At 31.9% G+C, this 27,004-nt stretch overlaps 1 protein-coding gene across 1 annotated transcript in view; it reads left to right on the top strand.

The window, feature by feature from the left end:
* LOC134700286 (uncharacterized) overlaps window positions 1-26,394 on the top strand; it is a 53,958-nt gene extending 27,564 nt beyond the window's left edge. The window contains exons 2-4 of the mRNA XM_063561643.1: window positions 11,470-11,619; window positions 24,157-24,270; window positions 26,288-26,394. Coding sequence (XP_063417713.1) covers window positions 11,470-11,619; window positions 24,157-24,270; window positions 26,288-26,394 — 371 coding nt within the window. The remainder of the gene's footprint in view (window positions 1-11,469; window positions 11,620-24,156; window positions 24,271-26,287) is intronic.
* Window positions 26,395-27,004: the final 610 nt, after the last annotated feature.

The following is a 27,004-nucleotide window of genomic DNA, read 5'->3' as shown; positions in this document are numbered from 1 at the left end:
GTTTTACTATGTAACGCGAACTTCAACGAAAGCACCTAGATGAAATATTGTGTATTGAATTGAAAAATGAACGCGGACCTCGATGAGAACACCTGGATTGAAAGTTTGCAAACGTTCCGACCAATGACATCATTTTTATATGTAACGCGAACTTCAACGAAAGCACCTCGATAAATTATTTTTTTGTACGACAATTAGTTTTTAATTTGGACATTACCGCTAAAATATAGTTAATAAAAATTATATCAGAGCAACGTCATTTTCATTACATTCATCATTACATTCATTCATCACGTCTCAGTCCTTACAGCTGAACGGACGTGCTGGGTCAGCTCTCCTTTACCCGCTATCTTCGATGAGGGTTTATTGCTAGATGGTCAACGACATACTACTAAGATGACAGAAACCAATCCATGCCGTACAGAGAGACGTAGTAGTTGGCGTACCCGCGTTAACATGCCTCCAAAACCATTGTCTATTATGGGGAGTGTCATGCCGATTAACGTCCGAGGGCTGTATCCTAGGCTGTTGGGTGATACGACCTTCATTTTACTGCCTCACGGCTTTGGTCCTGATAACGCTTCCTGTCATCTTTAGAACTACGTCCACGATTCATCTGCCAGTACTCCTTCATCGAGGCTAGCGGGCTGCCAAGCTGACCAAACTGGCCCTGAAAGCAGCCGTTAGTGAAGAAAAACATCAAAATAGTAAACAAAGAAAAATCAACTCACCAAAACCAAGATGGCGGCCTACATATTGCGACCTCCACTACTTGTTCCTGACCCATGGCATCAAATCATTTAAAGCTCACCAAACGCCTTCGGGCACCGAGCCGACCGTGCGAGGGCTGAAAGGCCAGTCAAGGTCGTTAAACACTTCCATATATATACAGAGCAACAGTGCATAATTGTTTCTTTTCCATTCTTGTTTATTTTAATAATGTTTATGTTGATTTCAATTTGGTATGTAGACTTATATAATATGCCCTAAACGTAAATAAAATGCATTAGACGTAAGAGAATGTCGACTTAGAGCAAGTCAAGGTCGTAAAACTTAAATCAACCAACCCATCGTTATCGCAGACTAAAATTTATCTCATATATACCGAATATATTTTTATTTATAGCAAGACTTTTTGTACGTCACGGTGAATGACAGCACAATAATCCCTTTACAGGATCGGAACCACAATTCACAATTACCGTAATGTGCTGCTTGTCTGCAATTAACGCCCGTTTCGCGTCAGTGACCGATATTACAATTTGACACAGTTTAAAAGTTTTTTGAGCTGTTCCTTTATTTGCAATGTTGTGCAAGACTTAACTGTCTATTAAATTCAACAAATGTTAACATTATGTTCATTCATTTTATTATTTAACACAACATTGTTTTTATTACAAGCTATTTCATATATCAATATACAGCTAGGGAATATTTGTTGTTGACCGAAACTATAAGATACATCGATTTAAACTATGTGAAAAATAAATAATTTTTGTAAGATACTTTAATTTCCGTGTCTATATTTAATTAACGAGTACACTATAGTAAGACAGAAAAAGAGAAACGGAAATATACAGGAATACCTAAAGTTTGTAAGTCATTGCAATGGACCATACGTTACTTACATTCACAAGTTTTCATAGCACTCAGCAAGTTTTGAAACGAATATGTGAGATAAAGATCTACTGCATTCGGGCAAATTAAAAATATGTTAAACATCTAACTATTTTATTTTTAACAGATTCACAAGTTTTGAATTTTTTAAACCGTGCACCAATATTTTATTGTTTTTATTTAAATTCCTTATATGTTACGTGTATTGATCATTCATTTGTTTAAATTGTGAAGTATATTACTTTAATAAGAATACACGCATTTATATATATAAGTCGATAAAGTTTGAAACAAATAAACGAAAGATACATCGATGTTGTTTTGCTCGAGTGATTTACCTGTTAAAAGCTCGGGTCGCAACACGGTTTAAAACGAATTGATACCAGTTTGAAATAGTTTAACGGGGGCGTGGCCTATTTGTTTGACGTAACTTACCGCCAACTTGAATTAAATTGAACGACCGCAAGCGAAGCTATTTGACTGGCATTAAAATGATTTGATATGCATTGAAATAAATTAAAAACGATTTTTAATTTTTGTCAATCTTTATCAAATGACGATTAATTTCATTTAAACAGCGTTAACACGTTTTTGTCCGATCAAGTTAAATTCGGGTTACTAGTGACTACAGAACAACTTTTCACATTAAGAAACATCATTGAACAATGTTCAGAATGGAATGCTCCTTTATACATCAACTTTGTAGACTTTGAAAAGGCGTTTGACTCCATCCACAGGGAAAGCTTATGGTCCATCTTAAAAGCTTACCACATCCCAGACAAACTCATCACAGTTATAAAACTCTTTTACGACTCATTTGAGTGCGCAGTCATAGACGAAGGAATACAATCGGAATGGTTTAAAGTAAAAACAGGAGTAAAACAAGGATGTGTGATGTCTGGTTTCTTATTTCTATTAGCCATTGACTATGTCATGAAACAAACGATTAAAGACCATGAAACAGGAATCAGATGGAAATTTACCACCAAACTAGAGGACCTTGATTTTGCTGACGACCTAGCACTACTGTCTTCCAATTTCCAACACATACAACTGAAAACAGATAAACTTCAAGAGAATGCCAGCAAAATAGGACTTAAGATTAACACCTCTTAAACAAAAGTAATGCGGATGAACACCACAAATAACAACCCAGTGAACTTAAATGAGAAAGACCTAGAAGATGTCGATACCTTCACTTACCTAGGAGGAATAATAACAACAAAAGGTGGATGTGACAATGACATGGACAACCGGTTGAAGAAAGCTAAAGGCCAATCTAGCAGGCTAAGAGAAATTTGGAGATCATCAGTACTGTCATTTAAAAGGTCAGACTATTTAACAGCTTAGTCACATCAGTCCTTCTATATGGATGTGAAACCTGGAAAACCACCGAACAAGACAAGAAGAAATTAAACACCTTCTAAAACAGATGTCTAAGACAGATACTAAAAATAAGATGGCCTGATAAAATATCCAACGAAAACCTTCACATAAAAGCTGGAACAAAAAAGCTAAGTGATGATATAATAGAACGAAGATGGAGATGGATTGGTCATGTACTAAGGATGGATACCAACAGAATATGCTCAGTTGCACTCACATGGAAACCTGAGGGAAAGAGGAAAGTTGGACGTCCCAAAACCACCTGGAGACGGACTGTAGAGACTGAAAGAACATCACTTGGATGGAACAGCTGGGCTACAGCAAGAACAACAGCTAAAGACCGTGTAAAATGGAAAGAATATATCAGGGCCTTAAATGCCGACCGGCATGAAGAGGATAGGTGAGGTGAGGTGAGGTGACACTGATTCCAAAAATATATGGTTTCTATGCATTTGTTTGTAAATAAAGGAGATAAATTGTTACTTCCTGTTTGAAATATCTCAATTCCGTTTTTAATTTGATAGTTTACTTGATACTGATTCCATAAATATATTGTTCAATATACTTTAACTATCAATAAGTACAAAAATAGCTATTTCCAGTTTACACAAGGTCACTTTCGTTGGGATTTTCCATGGTCTTGCAAACTAATGCAAAAAGTACCATGTCTTTATCATGTATATATATGAGGTAAAAGCAAAGATCAAAATCTAGAACGTCAATTTAACTTATGACCTTAAGTTCAATTTCCAGGTCATAAACTAAGTTCTTCAAATCAAAACACCCATATGTCTTAATTATATATAGTTAATAAGTTTTATCACTATATGCCTAATTTTTAATATAAGAGTGGAGAAAAGTCCAATGTAATGTACAGTACAGCCTGTGACTTCCTCTTAGTTATGTCCACCCTCTTGCATGGTCAACATCCAATGGTGAACATTTATTGGATATTTAATCTTGAGATGTTGTCCATTTATTGGGGGTCATAAATCATAGAAATTTATCTAATTATGTTACCTGATAAAATCAATCAGGGTTGAAGTTTTCAGCTGGTATGTTTAATTAAAATTTACCTGTACAGGTAACTTGGGTTTCTTTTAAAATTGATATTTCACCTTTTTTTTTAAATGTAGAATAAAGAATAAAATATTGTTTTAGTCTGTTAATTAGGTCTTTCCACTTTTCTGTGGAAAGACGTATTGTTTTTCTTCTGATTATTTTTTTTTTTTTTTTTTCTTCCGCCTTATTTTGTTCTTGCGATAAACATTTGTTTCGCAATATGTCGCTTAGATATTTTGTATATGATATCGAACAGTTTATGCGCTTTTGAAATTTACCCTGCGTAAACGAATACTTTTCTTTGTAGGAGTTATCTCCCCAAACACTGTTTTCCTTGTTAGCGCATCTCCTTCGCAACCGTTAAAGATTATGACAAATTTATTTTACAAAATTGCTCGTTATATCCTTGTCATGATTTGTCCTATTTTGACCGAAGCGATATGACCGCTCCATATGAGAGTTATTTCCCCTTATGCATCTGATATAAGTGATATGAATTTCTATCTTATAAATCATAAGTGATAGAGACCTAGGATCTTTTGATTTGAGGTCCTTGGTCCCAAAAAATAAAATTAGGTCAAGGTCAAAGGTCAAGGTCATATTCTAATATTTGAATTTGGCTTATTTTCACTTATATCCAAAGACTGTATAAGATATCAACAAATTATTTTTACTAAATTGTTAGTTGCGACATGTCGTAAGATGTAAATTTGGATTGCAAGCGTACGTTGAATGTAAAAGGGAGTTTTCTCCCCTCTTGTATTTAAAAATACGCGTTTGGTGATATAACTCATTAACTAAATATAATTAAGACCTATGGTCTTTTGATTTGAGGTCCTTGGTTTATGACCTTGAAATTGATCTCAAGTTCATAGCTTAATTTGGCGTTCTAGATTTTGACCTTTGCTTTTATTCTATATGTATACATGATAAAGATATACAACTTTTAGAAAAAGGTATCAAACCATTTAACCTTGAAAAAAACAACCGGAAGTGACCTTTTGTAAACCGGAAGTAGCTATTTTTTTGTACTTTATTAATATAAAAGTATATAGAACCAGATATTTTTGGAATTAGTGTCAAGTAAATATTCAAATATAATCGGAAGTAACATTTTTCAAACCGGAAGTAACAAATTATCTCCCTTATTTAAAAAAAATGTATGGAAACAATATATTTTTGGAATCAGCTTACTAGGAGCTATCATTTGACGATTAAAATGACATTTTAAACTTAGTTTCACAACTTTTCATATCAAAATACATTGTTTTGATGGAAAGACTTTCAATTGTTCTCTGAACGAGAATATTATTTTTTGTCTGTAATTTTTTTTTTTTTTTTTTTTTTTTAATCGGGTTTTTTTCATTTTTGTATGTTTTGTTTCTTACTTTTTTGTTTCTTATTCTTTTAATTTCTTCTTAGTAAGAATCTTGAGTAGAAATTGCAAAAAGTCAAAGCTATTTAAAGTTATTGACTAGCATTCGAAATAAACAGACTTTTAATAATTGTTTGTTTAAGTAAAAGGTTTATATAACCTTGTATTCAATTGTTTGTTAACATTATTAAATGAGTTATTCCTATTAATAATAACTAATAATCATGCAAGTGATATTTTAAATTAAAAAAATGAAAGTAATTAAACAATTTGGCTTCTTAACAAAATAAGATGATCAATATCAATCCTTTTTACAATAAATTTTGATAACATCTCATATTATTCAGGAAAACTAAAAGTACCATTACATGGTTTAGGACAAAATAATTTTGTTTATCTAAATTTTCTTCAAATCTCAAAACAAGAGTTGTGCACACACGATCACCGAAAAGACTTATTTTCCAAATGCCCACCTAGTTATCATAAAATTTTGATAAATGTTCATTAAAAATGCTAATCATAATGAAAAATGTTCTTATATATCTGAATCAAGTGAATCTTATGTAAAGAAATTATTTAAAGAAATTGTCTTAAAACTCATTAAATATGTTATCTTCAATTTGGTTAATTTCTTTCAAAATTGGTCTCCAGAAAAAATAAAGTCAATTCTAAAAATGGTGACACTTTAATGGTCTATTAATTAAATCATTTTTTTCTCAGTGTATTATATTGTCGATAGTGCTGGACTGGCATGATACATATTCTGGGCATACATTTACAAAGAATATTTCAATCATTTTCCTGTAATGAATATTTCTAATACTTCTAAATATTTTATTCAATAAAGAAATAATTAATTGCCTAAATTTTAATTTAGCGTAAGTCCTAAAGACAATCTTAATCATATGTTAAACAATGTTGAATGCAGATCAGTCTATCTACAATATAATAAACCATTTTGATTTTAGGAATTAATTTGAGAAACACCTTGTCAATAAAAAAGGCAGGCATTGTAAATGTTTGCAGTATATTTGAAAATAATATTCATTTATTCTTCACTACCGAAAAATAGACTTAATATAAAAAATTACTTAAATTGATCAAAAATTATTTAAAAGGTATAATATCAAAACTAATAGTCAGGAGACAATTATTTTTTAAGTAAGCTGTTTGTTCAACTAGTTTTATTATTTCATTTTATTTTTGAATTTCTTGTCATAATCACAGTTATCAAATTTGACAAACACATACATGTTTATTTAACCTGAGACACATGACCTGTAACTAGTTATATAATTTTAACACTTCAATGCATTCAAGATTTCCCTTTATCCTTGACTAATTTTTGAGTAATACCTTGTGTATTAAAAAAGCAACAGGGGGTATGATAATGGACATATAGGGCCACCATGGTGAACATATTTTTAGGGCCACCATTAAAAAGATAAAGTTACAGGTAGTACTGTAAGCTTACCGTTTCAAGCAAAATTCATGTGTTACGACATGTCGCAACTTACAATTTAGTAAAAATGTGTCGTTGATCAAGAACCTCAAGTAAAATAATCCTATGTATCTTTCAATTATGGTTTACAAAATAGAAATCATATCACTTATATATCATTCATAAAGGGAAATAACTCTCATATGGAGTGTTCATTACGCTTCGGTCAAAAAAGGACAAATCATGCGAGGGATATAACAAGCAATTTTATAAAATAAATTTGTCACTTTCTTTTATGGTTACGAAGGAGATGTAGTCACAATGAAAACATTGTTTTGGGAGATAACTCTTACAAAGAAAATTGTTCGTCTTAGCAGGGTGAAATTTAAAAGTGCATGAACTATACGATACAATATAAGGAATATCTAAGCGGCATATTGCGAAACAAATATTTATCGCAAGAACAAAATTAGTATAGGAAGAAAAAATATTTCTTTAAGATGGCTTGGGCGTCGTAATTAAAATGATCGATATTTCTATAATTTGTCGAAAGTTGTGCAAAATTGTCAGATGCTGAATAGATTATGCATGGAAATCCAATTTTTGTGTGATAAAAAGAAACTACATGATATAATTTAAAGATATTAAGTGAGAAGATAGCTCTTCTAACATGCTTTCAGATAATACAAAGAAATAAGAAGGTTACCGAACTTGATTTCTTGCAAAATCCAAGATAGAGAAAGACACCCTAACCACCTTAATTCACCAAAAACTATGTAAAATATGACAAAACAATACAATAATGTAATATAATACAACCAACATTATCAAGCTCGGATGAAATAGATGGCCTCATATACCCTAGTTGTAATAATTGAAACTGCAATTCTCATTAAAATCGAATATAAAACTGCTTGGTATACATATTGTTACTAAAATGAGAGAACAAATGTAGTTATGTGTGTGTTTTTATGTGCTGCTGTTGCGTCTCAAATTCATCTCAGCTTATTTGATTAAGTTTAAATAGCCGCTAAACACATTAACTAAATAATTGCGTGCTTACTGTACTTGATATGTAATAGACACTATTTGCAACCTACAATGCTTACTTAGATGGAGAGTTGTCTCATTGGCACTAATACCACGTCTTCTTATATCTATTAGAACTATTTAAAACTCATATATATGTCAAAAGACAAATAGGTTCAGCTATATAAATGATTTTTTACTGCAACCTGGTCTTTATTTTTGTATTTTCTGATTTACAAATGAACTGTAATGGTTTACTTTTTAAATTGTTACTTGGATGGAGAGTTGTCTCATTGGCACTCACACCACATCTTCCTATATCTATGTAAGTGTTGAAATATACGATGTCACGTAATAGCATATCCATAGAGGGACCTTATCAACCGAAGACATAGATAGCTTCTTACTCGGATAACTTAATCCCTCTAAGTGTCTGATTTTCTGCCAAGCCTAGATCAGCGGAAAATAAACACTGAATCATGTGGGTTAAGAAAGCTTCCGGTATGAATTTGAAGAAGAAAAAATAGAGAGGTTCCGAGGATTTTTGTTTTCGAAGGTTTCCTATGGAAGCTACCAGAACTCCCCAATATATAGAGTTCTCATGACATGATGCTCAGGATTAATCACTCATTCCCTTACCAAAATTGCATATATAGTGAACAAGTCATTACAAGAGTCGTATGTTTCAAAAACATGTAAGGAAGCAGTTGTACGACCCTTACTGAAGAAATAGGGATTAGACAAAGAAGTTTTGAAGAACTATCGTCCAGTTTCTAATATTCTATTTATATTGAAGGTCCTTGAAAAGGTTGTAGAATGTCGACTAGATAACCATCTTCAATCGAACGATCTTTTTGATAGTGTTCAATCTGCTAACCGTGCTTACCATTCCACCGAGACGGCATTGCTACGGGTTCATCACGACGTAGCTGTTGCACTTGAAATCAACTGTTGTTTTATTAATGTTAGACCTGTCGGCAGCGTTCGATGTCATCGACCATTCCATTTTACGACAGCGACTTGAATACTTATTCGGAATATCTGGAGCTGCTCTAAATTGGTTGTTATCATACCGTACTGATATAACTCAGCGTATCGCAATCGGCTCTGTTCAGTCGGACGATATTCATCTGAGGTATGGTGTTCCTCAAGGATCCGTTCTCGGACCGAAACTTTACTGCATTTTTTCGAAACCCATAGGTGAAATATATAAACGTCATAATATGTGTTACCACTGCTATGTGGATGATACTCAGGTTTGTCTCGTTATTAAACCTCTTGACAATTGGAACAATATATCTGCTCGACTTGAAACATGTATGGCGAACATAAGCTCTTGGATGTGTTCAAATAAGCTAAAATTGAATGAAGATAAAACTGAGCTGATAATTTTCTCACCGAAACACCGATTATCAGAGTTCTCAGACTGTCACCTCACTTTTTGTAAAAACATCGTTAGCAATTCATCATGCGTCAAGAACCTTGGTGATTACTTTGACAAAATATTGGCGATGGACAAACAGATAAGTGCAACCTCAAAATCTTGTTTCTACCAGATCAGAAATATAGGTCGGATTCGTCCATTCATTACAGAGAATGCAGCAAAGACACTTGTTTGCTCTTTAGTGACGTCTTGCTTGGTCTATGGAAATGCATTGTTATGTGGACTTCCCGCAAATGCAATCCAACGATTACAGCGTGTTCAAAACACCGCCGCAAAATTAATAACAAGAAAGAAGAAAAACGAACATGGTGGTCCAATTTTAGAATCTTTTCATTGGCTGTCGGTAGCATATCGATGCAAATACAAAGTGTTGCTTTATGTGTTTAAAGCTCTGAAACAAGAAACACCCGTGTACCTTCAAGATTAAGTTAACATTTACAAGCCAACAAGAACTCTTCGGTCAGAAAACAACATGCTTCTTGTCAAACCAATAGTAAGAACAAAAACATACGGAGAGAGACGGTTTCATAGAGCGACCGCCGTTTTATGGAATGACTTGCCGAAAGAATTGTAAAACACTGAATCTGTGAATGCTTTCAAGAAAATCATAAAAACTTATTTATTCAGACAAGCTTTTCCACATAATTAATACTCGGACAGTTTTAGACTTTTATTCGATCTCAGTTTATACTTTTCTGTATCATACTAACTTTTTGTTGCATTTTTATTACCTTTACACTTTTTAATTTATTTATTTTTTAAGATATTTTTCATACCTACTTTTTCCTTTTTTTTTCCTTTACTCTTTTTATTTTTAGACAAAAAGCTATTGGTCATTTTTTTAAATTAAAGCACTCCTGTTGATTTGCTTTTAATACTTTTTTTTCAAAATTAGCTTATATTTTTTAAATCATTTTGATGAATAATTTTTAATTTTCATATATTTAGTCGTAATTATTTTTTACGGTTTCTATTTTTATTTGATTTTTAAATTTGTTTATATGCACTTGTTTCATTGTTTTTTTTATGAATTGTAAAGCGCTTATAGTAAATGTTTATTTATATAAGCGCTATATAAGCACTGTAAATAATAATAATAACAGCCCACAAACACCATGTCTGAACTAAAGATAACAGTCCATGTATATAGAGAATAATACATGGCAAAACCCGTATCATATGTCGTATCATCCCGAGACATCAATATCAGCCCAAGTGCCTTTAGGCCCGAGGGATGATATTGGTCGAGGGTGATACGGCATGTGATACGGATTTTGCCATGTATTATACGCTTTATCATATATTTCAACAGAAGAGTATTATATTATATGAACTGTTTTCTGATCCATAGCACTGGGTTACCTTCATTTCTACTTTTGTCTTGATTGAAAGGCCTCAAAAGAACTGCTCAATTACTTATACGAAGCACTTACCTTACAATTTGAGTGCTGTTGTTTTAAAAATATATTTTGGTTATTATTGTATTTATTTGTGTGTTGTGTACTTTTATAGTTGCATTTAGTGTGCCAAAAATATGAAAACTTGACGTTCGTTACGTCACATACAATATAGAAAACTTGACATTCGTGACGTCACATACCAAACAATGACGTCATTAAAAAAAATGACCTATTTTGAGGAAAATTTTTCTTGAGCAAAAAATAATAAAACTGACTTTTAAAAAAAAAAAAAAAAAAAAAAAAGTAGGGGTGTGATAAAGGGTAGGGTGCGATAATGGGTATGCGATAAAGGGTAGGGGTGTGATAAAGGGTATGCGATAAAGGGTGTGCATCAAAGTTGTGCGATATTGATTAAACAGCAGGCTATTTATCACATATGCAAAACTACTGTATTTACTACTAAACATATGATAAATGTCATTATCAGAAAGGAATATTGTTCAGACTGAGATAAGAATTGTTTTTTGCATGGTGTGCATGTAATATATATTTTGAAAATTTCTATATCAAATTGTCACTAAATATTAAAACATATTACGTTCATTATGGAGGAAAACAATACCTTATGAAACTTATTCGCCAAAAAAATATGTGTGCCCAGCTTTGAATTTAAAATAACGGAAAGGATGATATAATTTTTTTTTATCTTTTTCAGGATATATTGGAGCTGTAGGGTTTTTTTTCATTGCTCAACTGGTTTTTGACGTCATTATAATCGGATATACTATCGGTTTCTCAACAGGATGTTTGTGCGACATTAATAAAAAAACATTTGCGGTGTCAAGTAGTATACACTTTTTTGTAAGTAAGTATGCATACATTAGTTTTAATCCAGTGTAAGTTAAATTATAGTGAACTTAAAATAACACAACATTGTACAGAATGACACTCATAGTTAAAGGTTAAGATACCAGCGATTATTATATGATACACTTTTTCTTTGGAAAAAAACTATATTTAGAAAACAGGAATATTAAGAAAAACGACTAGCAAACTTATACTTAACTTTTTTTAACATATCAATACGTATATGAGAACGTGTCATCAAAACACGATTTTGGAAATGTAATAATTAATTTTAATTCAACAAGATATTTCAAAAACATCAAATTGTAATTTGTATTATCATGCAATAAACGCTTATTTGGGTTTCATGAAGTCATCGACCAGAAGTACAAAAGCTAGACTCTTACAAACAAATATGCGCCGCATCACGATGTGAAGCTATTAATTTTTGTCCGCCATAATACACTTCATCTTGAAATTATTAGTTTGTTCTAAATTTGCTCAGATCCGTAATTTAGTTTTATTCATATTATTTCCTATAATCTGGTGTTAATATCAAATCAGTCTATACATATATTGTAACATAAATTGGATTTTTTCCTTTGATGTTTTAATGAAATAATTTGCTTAAAAGAGTGTTGAAGGAAAACCATGGTATATTATATGCAAATTAATGTTGTACCATATTTTTCTAATTGATTGAATAAATGAATTTATTTTTTTGCAAAAAGTATTTACATGCTATGGCAATCAAAACATATATGACATATATGACACAATGATAAACAGCAGAAAACAACACATCATACAAAGTAAGAATTTGACATCTCAGTGTCCATGCTGCCTTAATATAATTACATAATTTTATAGTTACAGTTTTATTGACAGCTTTTAACGATTGATCCAGCTTATAAATATTTGGCCAAAAACAAAAGTATTTTGGTTAATAATGTGACCTTACAGGTTTGAAGCATATATCATTGTTGTTTAATTTCAAATGTTGTAAATACAGTAAAGATTACACTATATTATTAACATGATACTTACAGAAGATGTTAAAACAGTATACGATTATCACATAATTCTAATTTGGCTTTTTACAAGATGTTATTTTTTTGCCGATTCCTTTATTGCCACCATACAAATATACAATAACTGTTGAGTATCTTTAATTATCTTACCTCCAATACATTTCTAGGAATATGATTTGTTAAAAGCGTCCGCGTGGAGTCTGTGTATTTTTCATATTAGGTTAGTAGGGAGTCAGGGCTAATTTCATCCACGGTTAGTCACGCCCCTTTACAAAACGGTACTGAGAACAAATCTTAAAGGTTTTAACAGACGAAGAAATTGATGATTTAGATTGAAATAAAATCATAAAACACATTCCAAAGTAACAAGTTGTTATTGCTGGCATTTGTTTTTGTAGGATCAACGAAAGTAGTTTCTTAATGCTAACAGTATTGAAGACTCATTTTGATAGGTCACTAATCTAAATTTCAGACCTTAAGATAGGCGGTATGATAAATTCGTTACAAAGTGTGCTAGTGACGTAATTCGGTATATATAAGGGGTCAATAAATTCCATATGGGTTGAGAGCGACTCATACCGTATAAGATTACAAGCATACTATATAACTAATAATATCAGATGTATTTGTACGAGGCTACGAAACAGGTCCTGTTTCGCGTCAAGTACAGTTAATGTTTATAAACACTTAAAACAGTTATTGTATTTATCCTGCAATAATTTTGTACACTGTTTTTGCTTTGAAAAACATCACATGATTTGCATCATTTTCGATTAAAATCCTTTGAGGCCTGCGAAGTGTTATTTCAACAAATCAACTCAACAATTGGGTGTCTTAGTGTATATTAAAAACATTCAAATGATGTATTCCTTGACCTCGTCTGAACTTTAGATGAATATACGTTCTGTTTATTTTCAAGTATCACTTTTTAAAGAAATATAAAAAATAAATCAAGGTTCTGCTAACAGACACACACGAACTGCAGACCAATGTGTGATATGGTCAAAAAAGGAAGTGGATTATCCGGTTAATTGGAGGGACCATTAAGATCAGATTATTGCATGAACTTGTATGAACAAAAATGTATGTTTCTTTCGAAGGCAGATTGTGAGCGTTAATGAACGGTGACTTTATATTTAGATCTTTCCACATTTCCTTGTTTTTTTCCTGCGGTGTAAAAATGTTTCAAAATATATAGCTTAGTTTTTTGGTATATGATATCATACAGTCTATACGCTTTTGAAACTGACCCTATTTAAACTTTTTATAGGAGTTATCTCCCCAAACACTGTTTTTCTTGTTATCAGATCTCATCCGCAACACTAAAAGAAAGCGACAAATTTATTTTTCCAAATTGCTCGTTATATACTCAGAATGTTAGTTTTTATTTTGACCGAAGCTCTACGAAGACTCTATATGAGAGTTATTTCCCCTTTTATATTACAATAAATGAAATAAATTGGTAACTGGAAAACAATAAGTCATAGAGGCCTATGGTCTTTAGATTTGAGGTCCTTGGTCCGAAAAATGAAAATGATGTCAAGGTCAAAGGTCAGGGTCATGTTAAAATTTTGATTTTTGGCTTGTTATCTCTTATTTTCAGAAACCATACAAGATATCGACATAATATGTTCAGACAATTGTTAGTTGCGACATGTCGTAACACGTAAATTTTACTTAAAAGGGTACGTAACATTTAAATGCAAGTTTTCACCCCTTTTATATCTAATATTAGTTGCATGGTAATATAACTCATTAATAGTATGAAGTAGAGGACTAGAGTCTTTTGATTTGAGGTCCTTAGTTGATGACCTTGATATTGAGCTCAATGTCAAAGGTAAATTCAACGTTCTAGATTTTGACCTTTGCTCTTTCTTCTTATGTATACACGATAAAGTCATGAGACTTTTTGCAATAGGTTGCAAGCAAACCGGAAGTGACTTTTTGTAAACTGGAAGTAGCCATTTTTTGTACTAATTTAATGTAAAAGTGTACAGAACCATCTATTTTTTTAATCAGAGTCAGGTTAACTATCAAAACATACCGGAAGTAACATCTTTTAAACCGGAAGTAAAAAATGATCTCACTTATTTATATCTTTTTGTATAGAAACCATATATTTTTTGTAATCAACGTTCAATAAGCTGTCACTTGACGCTAAAATTGACATTTAAAACCGAATTTAAATATTATCATAATAAATAGATCCTTACTGGTGGAAAGACCATCAATGGTTCGCTGAACAATTGGTTTTTAATTTATTTTATTTTTCTATAAAGTAAAAGTAACAGTTCATTTATAGAAAAATATAGCGAAATCATTTAGTAAATAAAAAAATATTGATTTAAACCCGCGAGCCCCCTTAATCTGGTTTAAAATTGAATTCATAATTAAATTATAAGATATGACTTTTATATTTCTTCTGTCAATTCGAAATAACATACAAAATGTGGTGCACACTTAAGGAATAACAGTACTGTAGTTGAAGAGTTGCCACCGTCAATTGTAGATTTGACGGTCGCAAATGCAGTTTTACTGGCGACGCGTAGCGGAGACAGTAAAACGGAGATTTGCGACCGTCAAATCAAAATTGGCGGTGGCAACTCTTCAACTACAGTACTGTTATTCCGATTCTAATGCATTACAAAAAGAAAAAATCCGATAAAACTTGAAAAAAATGTATAAATATGTCAGATAAAATAAATCCGCGAAACTTCTTGAATGATTTTGGCACAAAGACGTCATGGCTAAACGTGACGTCATACAAATGAAAACTTGCAAACTGGACGTTACTACGTTACCTGTACGCTTCAAATTCGGATAAAATTACATTAAAACGGCGAATTCGAGGTAGGTGTTGTTTTATTTTCGATTATATAGTAGTAATCGAACATTTGTTGATTCACCAATTCAAAATGGCTGGTCCCTCCTTAGTTACGCCTAGTCAACTGTGGATTTGACGGCAACTTTTAGCCAATGAAAAAAATTGTTACATCCAAATTACATTAGAATTCTAAATAACCCGCTACGCGTGTTATGTAGTGTTCACCACTTTTTTATGTTGTTTTTTAATAAACAGAAAAAATATTACAGTCATTCCTTAAATAAATCCAATTGGGATTATTACAGAAATGTTCCTTTTGTTTAGACGTAAAAATGAATCAGTACTTCTCAGAAAGCCAAGAAACCACATTTGCATGAACCCGTACATATCCTGCAATATCATGATTTCCTGATACATTATAAAAATATAGTCATCACGGCAATTTATAAGTGCAAAAGAATAATTTACTTTGTAAACAATGAATTAAACTGAACAAAATTAACTATTCATATATTTATATTTGATCTAAATAGGCATGAAATATTTGCGACTGTACATCAACCAACAAGAGTAAAGGTATGTGTTGCAAATTATTATGCTTAATATAAACAACTGTCTTTGAACAAACTTATGCTAATAAATGAATTTTAAATCAATAGTTGAGAAAACACGACTAGTCTAGTAAAAACTTGCCATATAAATTTAGATATTTAATTAATGGATTTCCCATAAAACTTTGGTGAATTGTTTATATCTACTGATGTAAGATCCCTCTTGATTGTAAGAAATATAAGATAAAACGTTTTTAAAAATCATAAAATAATGGGGGTTACAGTTTTCAGAAAATTAATCACATGTTATATAAATATAAATCCAATTGATATTTTTACATAAATCGTCTTTTTGTTTTGAAGTAAAAATAAAACAGTACCTTAACGCCAACACACCATTTTTGCATGAAGTCGTACATTCACCTGCAATATTATGAATCCCTGAACAAAATTAACTTATCATATCTTTATATTCGCTCTAAATGTGCATGAAATATTTGCGACTTTATATCAACCAACAAGAGTAAATGTATGTATTATTCGGTACATAGTGTGCTAGTGACCTAATACGGTTTATACAGGGTAAAAAATTCCATATGGGGTCAGATCAAAGCTCGAATCCCCATATTGAATTTACTGACCTCATATATACCGTATTAGGTCACTAGCACACTATGTACCGAATTTATCTTACCGACTATCTTAACATGTAACATTTTACAAGTGATCAATCAAAATGAGCAAGACTTCGATACTGTTAGCATTAACAAACTACTTCCATTGATCCTACAAAAACAGATACAAACAATAACAACTTGTTAGTTTTAAATGTGTTTTGTGAATTTATTTCAATCTTAATCATAACTTTCTTTGTTTGTTGAAATCTTTATAATTTTTTCTCAGTACCGTTTTGTTTTTAAAAAGGGACTTAACACCACTCCTAACCGTGTATGAAATAAGTACAACCTTCTCACTACCTTATAAGGAATATAAAGTGGTGTAACACCACTACTAGTCGTGTATGAAAAACGCCCCGCCTCCCTACTAACCTAATATGAAATCAATACACGGTCTCCACGAGGGCGCTTTTATACCAATCACATTCTTAGAAATGACCACTCTATACCTTCATCTTAAAGTTTACCTATAATAGTCATATCGATGAAAAGTCGTTCAAGATATCTCGCTAGTGAAGATAATTTTCAATTGTGATATTCTTTTCCATGCCTCCACCGTAAAGGAGGGGCACTGTGATTTATCCCTGTCCATCAGTACGTCCTTATGTCCTAACATCCTAAAATTTGTGCCCGTCCTCTAACTTAAAGTTGCCTCAACCAAATGTTATGAAACTTAAACGTATGCTGATTTTACAAAACACAGATACAGTAAGAACTTGGGTAGTGTCACTTTTACTTTTCTACAGAAATACCCCTTTCCAAAGGGAAGAATTGCTTAATTGATTAAATTGAGAATGAACATGGGGAATGTGTCAAAGAGACAACAACCCGACCGTAGAAAAAAACAAAATCAGAAGGTCACCAACAGGTCTTCAATGTAGCGAGAAATTCCCGCACCCGGAGGCGTCCTTCAGCTGGCCCCTAAACAAATATATACTTGTTCAGTGATAATGAACGCCATACTAATTTCCAAATTGTACACAAGAAACTTAAATAAAAATAATACAAGACTAACAAAGACCAGAGGCTCCTTATTTGGGACAGGCGTAAAAATGCGGCGGGGTTAAACTTGTTTGTGAGATCTCAATTCTCCACCTAAACCTAATGTAGAAAAGTAAACGCATAACAATATGCACATTAAAACTCAGTTCAAGACAAGTCCGAGTCTGATGTCAGAAGATGTAACCAAAGAAAATAAACAAAATGACAATTATACATAAATAACAACAGACAACTAGCAGTTAACTGACATGCCAGGTCCAGACTTCAATTAAACTGCCTGAAAGATTATGATTTCATCATATAAACATCAGGCACAATCCTTCCCGTTAGGGGTTTAATATCATATCATTATAACATATATGAGAAGAACATAACCCGTGTCATGCCAACAACTGTGTTTTGAATAAATGTGTTTAGTTCCGATGCAAAGACCCTATAAGTGAATCAATATTAACGCCAAAATATGCAATCTTTAATGACCTGACAACAGTATCGTAACTATATCCCTTCTTAATTAGTCTATTCAAAGGTTTTGTTAGTTTCTGATGTGAATACTGACATTTTTGTGCTTTATAAAGAATATTTCCATAAAAAAAATAGATGTAAAATACCTGAACGTATAAGAAATCTGCATGTTGAGCTATATTTACGAATGATGTCCTTATACCGATAATAAAATTAAGTAAATGTTTTGACTAGTTTGTGATATCGAAAACCCTGGTGTAATAATTTACGTCACCATCTAAAAATGGATAATTAACGATAGGAAATGAAAAATCATCCCTTTTATAATAAATTTCAGTATTCAGCTTTCCGTTAGTGATATAGATATCAAGATCGAGGAAAGTGCAGTGGTCATTGTTAGTATTAGCTTTATTGAAAGTAAGTTCAACAGGATAACTTTCTTTAATAGACATACTGAAGTCGACATTATTGAGCGCCAAAATATCATCCAAATATCTAATTAGTTATCAAAAGTACCAGGATTATAATTTTATACGCCAGACGCGCGTTTCGTCTACATAAAACTCATCAGTGACGCTCAGATCAAAATAGTTAAAAATCCAAAACAAATACAAAGTTGAGGAGCATTGAGGACCCAAAATTCCAAAAAGTATTATTAAATTTGTCTATCAGGTGTTGTTTCGATAGGTCCTTTGCTTGTTTTTGTCATAAATTGTAACTCATGGCAATACCGAAACAGGTCAGCAATAAGTGGTGCACAGTTAGTCCCCATTGGAATTCCGATTTGTTCGTTTACTTTCTCTAACTTTAGTTTTCCTCATTCAAATGGTATGAAACTTATATGCAATAGTAAAACTTATTACCTCAGAACATGTTTAAATGTTGTTGGCCTCACTTATACTGTTCTATAGTTATGCCCCATTCAAAATGGAAAAATGCAAGTTTTCCTCAAGCAAATGTTATGAAACTGATGCACAATTCTTATTACCACAAAACACAGATTTAGCACACAATTGTGTAATTTCACTTTTACCGTTCTTGAGTTATGTATCTTTATAATCTTTTATCATATACTAAGCATTAATATGATAGCTTTTGCATATGTGTAACGAACGGAAGTACACACGCCATAATTTCCCACCCAGGCTGATAACCCATATCAGCCCGGTCTGATAACCCATATCAGGGACGTCTCGATAGACAAAGCACATTCTAAAAATGAAACAAGATTACGAGAATTGTCATCAACAATAACATAATAATAGGATGAACAAGTATCACAAGTATCTTCATCATAATAAAAACCTATAAACGATAGAAATATATTACGGAATATTCAAATAAAGATATATTCAAAATAATAGTTGTTCACATGAGACAACTCTCCACTAGATATCAATTGACAAACGGGCTTCAAAGACTGGAAGTTATGCAGTGTCACCTTTCATTTCATTTCATTTTTTTATTTTAAAAATACTGTTTAAAAATAATACTTTTAAAATGCGGAGTAAAAAAAAATATTCCGAAAAATATTCTACAAGAGGTGTTTATTTCAAAGCTGAGACTCTCGGTTAAGTGATTCAAACGTCGAATGAGATCTGACAATACTGATCTCTTGTATAATAGATGATAAAGCAGGTGTGTTTTGTGTTTAGTTATTTGAAATTACCATTTTGAAATATTTGCGAAATATACTGGGAACTTTTACTATGACGTCAGATTCAGTGAACTTGCTGTAGGAAGACATCTTTATTCTTAAACTAATGTGAAATAAAGAAGAAAATTACTCGAAACATTCTTTTTAAATCGCTGACATATAGCTTTCGGTGATTTATTTTAAAGATCAAACATTTTAAGTTCAAATCGCCAAGAGTCTTACACCCTAGAATCTCAAATTGATGAATAAAAATTCAATGTTTAATGTGAAAAAAGTGAAAAATTGGAAATTTTGAATAACAAACAATAATGTGGTAAACATTAAACTGAGGTTGCTACTGTGAAGAAACGAAATTGATGACCCCTAACTTTTTCATCATACTTAATTTTAGAAATCATGAAATACCGTCACTCAGAATCTTAATAAAATTCACTGGTAGAAATTAATTTTTTTTTTTAATCTTGTAGACTTTTTACCTCCACATCAAGCTCTCGCTCTCTATCTTTTCTTTGCATGTTCGTCATATCGTGATTTTATGCAGTAACGATATTGTTTACGCTTCATTTTCAAGGCCCAACAGGTTACTGCATTGATAGTAGGTTTTTTTAGCAAGGAGGTTGATGTTTAAATGAATAATTTAATCAATTATGGGTTGATCACCTCATGTGGCACCCGTCGTATTGCTCAAGTTTGTATAAACCTGGTAAAAAGTCTAATTCAATAAGTCACATTCGTAAAAAGGGCGCGGGATTTAAGTAATGACTAAGTAAAGGAACATATCCGACATCATCTGAAAAACGGATATTCCATAACGGTCAACCATTTCGTGTTGGCGTCCGTAAAATTTACGAAGGGATGATTTCAACTTCACCAGTTGGAACTCTTGGTTTAAAAGCTTCCTTTTTAGCAACAAGTTTCTATCATGACAGGAGATACAAACCAATGAATATCGGGAGATATATACTCTGTATACAAGTGCTGCTGGAATGTTGCTACATAAAAAAAAAAGTTCACATATGGGAAGCTGAAATAATCTCTTTTGTCGGTTTTTTTGGTTTTCAACCGTCCCTCATTGGCAATTTCTGGATGGAAGTCAAGACATGCGAACTTTACTGTAATTGTAGTCATATCTCTAGTTCTAGTATCAACAAGTTTCAAACTTTTCCAAGCTTAAAGACTTTCACATCTTTTTTTTCCTTTCCTCTCTTTCCCCAAAAACAATTTTGTTGTCTCGTACCACTTACTAATAACTCTGTTATATGAATAATTCCAATTTATCTGCGAAGAACAATTGTTTCACAGGGGCGCAAAAAACAGGATTGAAGCTCATTTGTGAAAATCTTATCTGATATTCTTCCTCAGTCATAATAACCTTCCATCATTACCGAACTGAAAAAAGAAAACACATGACGGGTGCCGTATACGGTGCAGGAAATTCTTACCCTTCCGAAGCACCTGATGATTCCACTCCCGGTTTTTAGTGGAGTTGATGTTGTTTCTTATTTCTTATTTATAAATGTTGATGAAAATGTCATTTGGTTTTATGAGTCTTTGTTTACTCCTAAGTTTTGATTGTTATTGTCTTGTACCGAACAAAGTTATCATAGAAACAATATCCAGGGTGCTTGGCTTCACCTAATGTATTACATAAAACTGCGTGGTCGAGTATTGTTTGTTATTTGTACAAATAAAAAGACTTTTTTAGATGTACTGTTCCCCCTCCCCATTTAGCTTCTGGTTCCGATTTCTAGTCAATATCTAATTTTAGCTCAACATTTATACATCAGTATCACTATCAGACTAATCAGTTTTTATACTCAGAGACCAAACGACAAGAATGTGAACTTTTCTCTAAAAAGATATTGTTGCGAACGTTAAATAACGCGGCAATACCTTTTTGTGTTAACATATTAACGTCGTTCCCGGCAAAATTGACAGTTGCCGATTTAACGTGTGGCGTTCAATAACATCTTTGTTTTCTAGCTTATTATGAATCTTACATTTCTTTAGTAACTTGTATTTACATGATTTATATTGATGAATCGGTGTCCAGACTTATGACATCGTGCTTGCTTTCTGTGTAATTAAATATTTGTGTACGTACTGACAGTGATTTATATATCAAAACCTTAGACTGTAACGATATATTTTCGTGCACGCAACGTTATTGTGTGATTAGGTTTATAAAAAATACAAACACAAAATTACATACAGCAGATTGTAATTTTAATGCAACAACGTTTGTGACGTTCATTTTGATTGGATAACGTCACTTTTTTATGCTATGGGACGTACGTGCAGGCGCAAACTGCATATGACAGATTTTAATTACATGTTTTAACGTTGTTTTCTGTCAGTTTCATTAGAAGGGAGATAACGATATTGAATTAAAATCTCCGACGGCATCAATTTGGGATTTGATAAAATACAATACAGTTATCTCCTAAATATTGTACTTTATTTTCTTGTATTCATTATCAATAATATTAATAATATCTGATACCTTAAATAGAATTTAGTTATTATTTAACTTAGAAAACCTGAGACTATTAAATATCTAGAGACCAAAGAAATAGTTTTTAAAATAAAGATTGTTCAAAATCTTTACAGATATGATATGAAAGAATGATACTTTTCTATTGTTTATCATGTCACGAGCGAATTTTTATGATAAGATGGTTGATGTCTTTCATCATCATCATTTTTGTTTGTTTTGTATTGTACAGTAATCAGGACGTTGTTTGATCTCTCTTCAGAAAATTTTTCTCATCAACCAAATGTGTGCTGTGTGTCTTACCATCCAATAACATAATTTTTTGGAATGGTTTCTCTTGAACATTTTCTACGGTAACCTTTCAATACAAAAAGGCAAGAGCACGGAAACATGACATCCTTTTTCATCTCAGCACAGTATCAGCTCAATTTCGTTCTAATTTTGCAATAAAAACAATGGTTGTAATATTATACTCTGCGAGTCTCAATGGCGTATATTAAAGGAGTAGGTCCGGTAAGGACCAATTTTGGCCTCAAATTTCAGTTTCATCTGACGAAGGATTTTGACCACTTTTTAAACACTTTTAAAAGGGTCTATTTCGTATTATTCAATTAATGTATATGAAAGATTTTAACTTATTTTGTCATTAAAAACGATCCGATTCAAGCTCAAATATGAAAAATCTACCAAATATGCGAAAAAATGTAACTTTTCAGATGGTTTTTGTCAAAAACGAAAGTGGCCGCATCCGTTTTCATCCTCAATCTTTATATATGTTATGTATCATCAAATACAACTCCCATTTCAATATTGTGGATGAACACGAATGCGGCCACTTTCGTTTTACACGGAAACCGTCTAAAATTTAAGTAAAATACTGGAATTGTTAAGATTTCAGTAATTTAGCATGACTTAATGGTGCTAGTTCCCAATATATGTGCATTGTATTGTCAAAAACAGCCCATATTTATGAAGCAGAACCATTCTACTATCCAATAAATAACTAAAAGTTTATATTTTTACAATTTTGTGAAACTGCCATATTTTGGGGCCAAAAAGGGGTCTTATCGGACCTACTCCTTTCTTTTACGAGCAAAAACTTGGCAGATTTTGTTTTATCAAAATATATCAAATTATTTTCTGATTCATACTCACAACCAGACTTAAAAAAACTCTTGGCCATAAAATGAAAAAGAGTACCACATAACTTAAAACAAAATGTCGAGTCACTGTTTCGATGTCAATAACATTGCTGAAAGGATTCTCCCAAGAACTCAACGAAATTCTAGGCGATGAATAAATCAGTAATAGCGGAAATAGATGTTAAAACGAAAAACCTAACAAGAACATTCTCAACTTCTATTGTTAAAGCCGATACTAATAAAAATGCAATGAAAAATATGCGGTTCAGTTCTTTTTTAAGAAGCACGTTGCCGATGATATATAGATATTTTTGCATGACGTCATGGTTAAATTGGAAATCCCGAGATATCACGATCTTGCAAGAATCGACAATATTGGAAAAAATTAACCAAGATAACTGTCGATTTATTGACTTTCTGATACAATATACTATTAATCAGTACCAAATCGCTTGCATAGAACTTTCGCCCGCAGGACATTCGTACTTGTGTTCCATTAAAATTGGAAAGTCTTATATACATTCACCGAAATTTTCAATTGCACTATTCCTTTTGCTAAATTTAAAACGTCATTTACGATTTTTTTATTTGACAAATATGTCCCGACAAAACAGACCGTCAAACAGAACGGTATCCTCTGATTTTTATATGTGAATATGTAGTAAAAATTTTGTCGTTTTTTTATTATAAATAATGTTTTTGTATGATTTCAGGTGTAATATTATTGTTGATAGTGGTTTCTGTATATGGTGGTATAAACGCAGATCCAACTACTTTGGGTTTGTCATATTTCATTCTGCTGGGAGTTTTTGTGTTCCGAATTTTAGGTACTTTTGGTTTATGTGTTTCCTCAGTTTATAAATATCAATGAATGCTAATCTTGTTTGTTTGGGTTTTTTTTTTCATTCGAAATAAAAAGTCAAGCGATAATTACATTTGGCATGAAGCAAGGAACACGTGTTGCTTATCATGTGACGTGGTATAACTGAACTATATAATAATGAAAGCCAAAACGTGTCATGATGCTAACTTAGCAATTCTTACATTGTATGTATGTTAACTTCCATTTGTCATTCTTAATTTGTAACAGTGCAACTCGACTTTTAAACAGCTGAGAATTGTAACTCAAACTTGACACTTCCAGCAACAATGTTTTTCAAAATTCTAATTTTCATTTTCTGTACATGTACATTGGTGATATGTAGTTTTGTAACTTTTGTAAATTTGTGATACTAGTTTGTAGTTTTGTAATTTTTGTAAATGTGTGATATGTGTATCTTTAATTTCAATATATCAATTGACACCTTGACTTTATGTTATTTAAAAGTGTATACTTTTAAAAAACAATCCGACAACATTTGTATATCGCCATGATCGTTGTGTTATCATTCTTATACGACTGATGGCGATGACGACAGAACTCTTTTTTTTTAACCAAAATTGAACTATGATATGGTATCTCACTGGTTGCCATTCTGTCCAGGAAGCTTATGAAAATCGTCAACAACTGGCAGTATTTAACTGCAACTCCATTTTTTGTATAGCATAACAGCTCTTCAAGCAACAAGCGAGATCAGTATTTTATTCAAATGTTAGTTTAACCAGTTTATGCAATGAGAGTTGAATGGTATTTACTTGGGGCAAATTGAAATTGATTGTTATTTTTTAAAGAATAAATTTAAAGTCAAACGTATCTCTCTTATTATATAATACAATCCAATAGGTCTATATATATTCAAGTATTCTTTACAACAAAAGTCTGAAAGATATATTTCTATGGTCATATCAAATCAATTTGTATGCCATATGCCTGGGTGTATGTATATTCATAATTTTCTAGAACCTCTCCTGAAATTGTATAAATTACAAGTTATACTGTTATCTGGAGAAAATAAATGCACTTAACTGAATGCTTCTGTTTGCAATTTAATTAGGATGATAACTTATTGACTGACGCATATTTTGAATGAAGCTCGATAAAATCCCAGTAAAATTGTATAACGAAGCACGCAATTCTCATAATTCCATATTTATGCAACAACCTTTATAAGATATATTAGTTATAGCACACTTTTCATTCGTTTTTTTATATTGTTGTCTTGTTATGCATGGCTTAAATGTATATATTTATTGTGAAATGGAATGAAATAAAATTTATGGAAAACATACACAAATTTAATATTTTACTGTGTAACAGTTATAATCCTTTCTCCAAAAGAGTTTGAAACTGAGTTCATAGTCATGTGGCTATATCAGAGGTATATATAATCGTCTTGACATATCATTAAACTTTTACTGCAAGACACTTTAACCCAAATTTTGTACTATGTCAGCTAAAATGTGACGTTTATAACACAACCGTATGATGTACCTTATTGGACCTCCAAACCAAGGCATAGATCAAATATCGTTGACCTATCATAGATATAGGAAGATGTGGTATGAGTGCCAATGAGAAAACTATCCATCCAAATAACAATTTATAAAAGTAAACCATTATCGATCAAGGCACGGTCTTCAACACGGAGCCTTGGCTCACACCGAACAGTAAGCTATAAAGGGCCCCACATATTACTATTGTAATTAAAACCTATTCAAACGGGAAAACCAACGGTCTTATTTATACAACTAAAGGGTACAAGGACCCTGTGTCGGCCACCTTAGATTTTTGTTGAGAATTAATGCATGAAATAACACTAATACTTTGTATATACGACAGACACTTTCATTACTGGTCAAGGATCATTGAGGAAACTTGAGTATGACATGTTAAGTGATTTTGACATGTTCATCATATACAAGTTGTTCAATTGGTTATGACAGTAAAGTTACTGATCATTATAGAGAATGACAACAGATCAACTGTATCAATCTTTTTACTGGACCCAAGATTATCATCTTTTATGAGTGGTGATCTGACCTTTAAATTAACATCAAAAATGAAAAGGTAGTACTTGAATTGAACAAGAAGGTAGACACAGAGAACTAAGTTCTTGTTAAAAAGAGACGACCTTTATAGTATTTCTTACATGTGTGAAGCTGCAATTTGTTTGTCATTTTTGAGTTGTGACCATGTTTGTCTCCAACTCATTATTTTTTCTCTTCTTGACTGGAGGTTTTGTTCTTATCAATTTCAAAAATGAATGGGGTGTGAAAAATAATAAAAGACATCAAATTTTTATTGTTTATTATGATAAATTTTAACACATCAAATACTTCAAATATTGCATTATGATATTCATTGGGTTTTTTTTCATTTTTTTTATATATATATATATATATATGTGTGTATTTGAAAAGTTCACCTTTAGAACAATATTTACATTCTATAACAACACATTTTCAAAGTCAAATTCTATTCACGGTATACTGAGTTATAGTCCATAGTATCTCTGTTTTTAAGTTTATACATATCAGTTCTGGTGGATTTACTTTAATGCCAGATTCAAGAGTTTACTCCATACGTTTATTAATTGTTGTATAATGTTAATAAAACAACAACTGAAACAATCTATATAATTCTGATTTTCTTCAGTAGTTAGTTTACTGAATTTACTTTAC

This window comes from Mytilus trossulus, unplaced genomic scaffold (genome assembly GCF_036588685.1).
Source record: "Mytilus trossulus isolate FHL-02 unplaced genomic scaffold, PNRI_Mtr1.1.1.hap1 h1tg000128l__unscaffolded, whole genome shotgun sequence".
In the NCBI taxonomy this organism is placed as follows: domain Eukaryota; kingdom Metazoa; phylum Mollusca; class Bivalvia; order Mytilida; family Mytilidae; genus Mytilus; species Mytilus trossulus.
Note: the sequence above shows the minus strand (reverse complement) of the source record. Positions and strands in the feature narration are given on the sequence as shown.